Consider the following 4,544-nt stretch of genomic DNA (forward strand, 5'->3'; position numbering starts at 1 on the left):
ACAAGTAATTAGAAGAAATAAAGACACCAAAATGTGAAAACATTATATCGGGTCCAAAACCAGGAGAGAGTGCTGGTGATGGAAAGTTAAATGTAATTATCAAAACGTAATTTATCCCATTCACAAATTTATAATCCCTAATCGAGTTTCCCAACTTTCTTTCAAACACTGTCAGATATTCGCACACTTGTATTTCCAACACTTCCCCGGTCAGTTTTCGCCGTGATGATAAGATACACGTGTATGTGGAAAAGACTTACGAATTCTATGGAATCTTTACCACAAATCTCATACAATAAAACAATTAACCAAAGGTATGACAAATATATACAGATAAATACCTTGGAATTTCGAGGACATCCATCTATAACCCCACTGAACAGACAGGTAAACTAAATGCATCGCAACGATCATGATGATTTTCGGTTCGACTGATGTTATTTCTAAACACTACATCTATTTCTGTTGACAGGGAAGAATGATTATGACGTCATAATCAGTTGACGAAACAGCAGATTTCATGTTACGTCAACTGATAATGACGTCAGGTTCATTAAAAAAAATTAAATTAAATTTTATATAATTCCAATGTTATTTATTACAATTGTTTTGATTGTACAAAAATAAAGCGGAACAAGAGTTTATACATCAATAAATCCGAAAACGCGATGTATTCGTACACGCCTGAAAACAAATAACATAGTGTGGGGAAACTATTAAAATTTTTGCAATTTTTGATAAAGTGAATGAATTGGAATTATAAGAATCAAACATTCTTTTTGAAGAATTTATCGATGTGTAAACTCAGGATATTTTACTCACAAACTTAACATAAAAGTGCTTCGCACTTTTATTAAGTTTGTGAGTAAAATGTCCGGAGTTTACACATCGATAAATTCTTCAAAAAGAATGTTTTTTCGTTTATGTTTTTTCTCCCTTCGCAAATATTATTTAGCCTTTCAATAGATGAGCAGTATGTTACATAGATGTCAAAACTGGTCCTAAATTTGCAAGGATTGTTATGTCCGTGACTTTTAAAAGATAATTAAGGCAACGATCAATGAAATCTTAATGTTACTCTAAAATCCTATTCGAAATAGAAAATTGACAAATTGAGGACAATGGAGTTGCAGCTGGCCATTTTTACCAAATATTACCTTTGCTTTTACCTTCTCTACGCTGTTCTATTTAGACCACTAACTCCTTCGCGTTTGGTGCGAAGTTGCGAAAGTGAAAGGGCGACGAAGCGAGCGTGAGAAGTTAGGAGGGCAAGAGTATGGCAAGCCTTTTACTATTTATTCTTAAAATAAGATATCTCTTTAAATAAGAGAGATATCGCTTTACACTAGAGAGATATCTCTATTGGTTCTTTTACGCTAAGGATATATCTCTTTAATGTATATCTCTTTAACTAAAAAGATATCTTTAACTAAAAAGATATCACTTTACGCTTGGGAGATATCTCTTTAACTAAAAGGATATCTCTTTACGCTTGGGAGATATCCCTTTTTCTTGAAAATTATTCTAAAGAGATATTTCTTTAAAACATGATATATCACTTTAATTTAAAGAGATATTTTATTTTTCGAATAATTAGTAAAAGGGTTTGCCTTACAAGAGTGTAAAGCTGAATGAGATCTTCCAACTTCGGACTCTCGCTAAATTTTGCTCCTTCGCATATTTGCCCTAAACGCGAAGCAGCGAGTGGCCTGATCAGAAAACCATACCTTTTGCATACTATTTATGATACAATGTGATGGAGTTTGCTTTTGGGGTTTTTTGTTTATTTTGTTTTTTGGTGGGTTTTTTTTTTTGTTTTTTTTTTCATTTTTATTTTTTGGGGTTTTTTTTGTTATTAATCTAAGTATCTTTTAAAAGTAACATCCCCACTTTCACGTCGATTGTGTTGTTATAAATACGCTTCTTGTTGTTAGATCCATGTGTTATTTTTCAAATTGTCACTGTAAAATTCCATTTCCTAGAACGTCAGAGAATAAGTTGGAGCCTCGATTGCTTTCTTCAACGTAATGGGTCGTATTATTCATTGTGACATGAACATTAGTTAGTTCGGCGTTATGTTAACACTGTATATGGAGCGTCAAATTGACATAAAATCAAATAGTTGAATTTATCATTGACTATTTGACGATATCATTAATTCAATTATTGCGCGCAATTATTCAATTAATGCGGGCATCCAATCAATTATTACTATCATCAATTGAACTGGTGCACGCATTGAGTAACTTACTGTACGCAATAATTGATTGGATACGTACGTCAATTGAATTAATATTGCAAGCAATAATTGAAGTGATACGCACATCAAATTCATTATTGCTCTCATCAATTGAATAGATGCGCGCTTCAATTCATTATTACCCGCATCTATGTGGTGGTATTATTACTCACAAAAGTTACCGTGTAGCTCCGTATTTAAATGATTTGATAATCCCTTTAAATTGCAATTAAAAATAACTATCTGTAATTATTTTTCAAAGCCTTTGTATCAGGCATTCAATTCTTTTGTAGAGAGCAACAATTCAATTAAAAAGATCATAAATTCAGTTGTGGATGTATTAAATCCAAAATATCTTTTAAAGTGAAAATTCAACATCATAATTCACATGTTAAAAGGGAGACTTTAAAAATTCTACTTTTCGTAATCTGAGATTAAAGTCAATAATTGACATATTCCTATATTTTCTTTTAATGTTGTATTTTGATATTCAAAACAAGAATTATATTACTTGCATTCTTTATTACATTAAATTCATTTTATCATTACAGAGGCAATATTATAGATATCAAAACGAATATAAAAAGATAATGTCAATATACGATAAATAACTGTAAACAGCAGTGTTACAGTATTTTCCATAAAAAAAACAAGACATTTTAACAACTTTCAGTATTTCCGCTGAAAATACTCTCCGCACAAATTATCAATACATTTTATTTTACTTTTTCCCCATGTCCTCATGGACCTTCGTCGCATACCAAGACTGGGTCCACGTTATTAGGGGACACACGTGGACCCAAGGACTGCATCATTTATATAGATTTCGACATCGTTCAAAGTTTTTTGTTTTAAAACACAATGAGTTGCCAGAGCAACTTTAAAGAAAAGGAAATTCAAAGGCTATCAAAACATCAGTCAAAGCAATGCATCCAAATCCTTTACAGAAGGAATCCCCGTCGAAATCCGCAGTACGAGTTGGTGGAGGATGTGGCTTGTGGTTTGACTATTCTGTTAGTACTGGAGGAGGGTGTAGCCTGAGGTGTGATCATGCTGTTAGCCTTTGTGGAAGGTGTGGCCTCCGGTGTGACCATGCTGCTAGCCTTTGTGGAAGGAGTGACGTCCGGTGTGACTATGCTGTTGTTAGTGATGCAGGAGGGTGGAAATTCTTCTTCTTCGGTGGTTTCATCTTCACCGCTGGTGCTTGGAGCTATATAGAAACACAAGCAATTAGAAGAAATAAAGACACCAAAATGTGAAAACATTATATCGGGTCCAAAACCAGGAGAGGGTGCTAGTGATGGAAAGTTAAATGTAATTATCAAAACGCAATTTATCCCATTCACAAATAAAATATCTAATCTCTCTTTCCAAACTCTTTTCCAAACACTGTAACTTATTCGCACACTCTCTACGAAATCTATGAAATGCTTCCCAACTCTTTTTCAAAGACTGTCAGATATTCGCACACTTGTATTTCCAACACTTTTCCGGTCAGTTTTCGCTGTGATGATAAGATACACTTGTGTGTGGAAAAGACTTGCTAATTCTACGGAATCTGGACCACAACTCTTACAAGTACAATAAAACAATTAACCAGAGGTATGACAAATATATACAGATAAATACCTTGGAATTTCGAGGACATCCATCTATAACCCCACTGAACAGACAGGTAAACTAAATGCATCGCAACGATCATGATGATTTTCAGTTCGACTGATGTTATTTCTAAACACTACATGTATTTCTGTTGACAGGGAAATTTTGATTATGACGTCATAATCAGTTGACGAAACAGCAGATTTCATGTTACGTCAATAATCGGAACACCCCCGGTGTTGTAGCATAGAACCCCACCCCCTGGAAAAATGGACCCGGGATAGATTCTCACCCATAGGGGGAAAATGCGCCCCAGCATATAATTTCCCCTATGTACAAAGTCAGTATAGTTTCCCTCTGGGCGGAAAAACCGCCCTGGTATAGAATTCCCCCCTCCTGTTTCCGGATTTCATCGACCGGAATCTTCGACGATATTCATAAAATAAACAAATATTTCTTTTTAGGAGATGTTGAATTTGGGTTTACACGCTGAAAAGTTTGAATTGCATAGATACAATATGCTTCCCAAAAGACTTTAACGATGGTCAATATCATTAGGATTTTTCGTAAAAAGTCGACTAAAGATCTACAATTAAAATATCTGAAAAGTAAAATAGATGCACTGAATAAATAAAAGTAATTTAATTTTTCCGTTTATCTAAATTCGAACTTTTAAATTAAAAAAAAAATTAACTTCTTCCCA

General features: G+C 33.8%; 1 protein-coding gene across 1 annotated transcript in view; it reads right to left on the reverse strand.

The window, feature by feature from the left end:
* Positions 1-2,746: 2,746 nt before the first annotated feature.
* LOC125664255 (uncharacterized) overlaps positions 2,747-4,544 on the reverse strand; it is a 1,906-nt gene continuing 108 nt past the window's right edge. Inside the window, exons 1-2 of the mRNA XM_056166195.1 lie at positions 3,869-4,544; positions 2,747-3,449 (exon numbers count right to left, since the gene is read on the reverse strand). The exon at positions 3,869-4,544 is cut by the window's right edge and continues 108 nt beyond it. Coding sequence (XP_056022170.1) covers positions 3,181-3,449; positions 3,869-3,941 — 342 coding nt within the window. The 5' untranslated portion in view covers positions 3,942-4,544 and the 3' untranslated portion in view covers positions 2,747-3,180. The remainder of the gene's footprint in view (positions 3,450-3,868) is intronic.

Source organism: Ostrea edulis, chromosome 1, assembly GCF_947568905.1.
Source record: "Ostrea edulis chromosome 1, xbOstEdul1.1, whole genome shotgun sequence".
NCBI classification, from domain to species: Eukaryota; Metazoa; Mollusca; class Bivalvia; order Ostreida; family Ostreidae; genus Ostrea; species Ostrea edulis.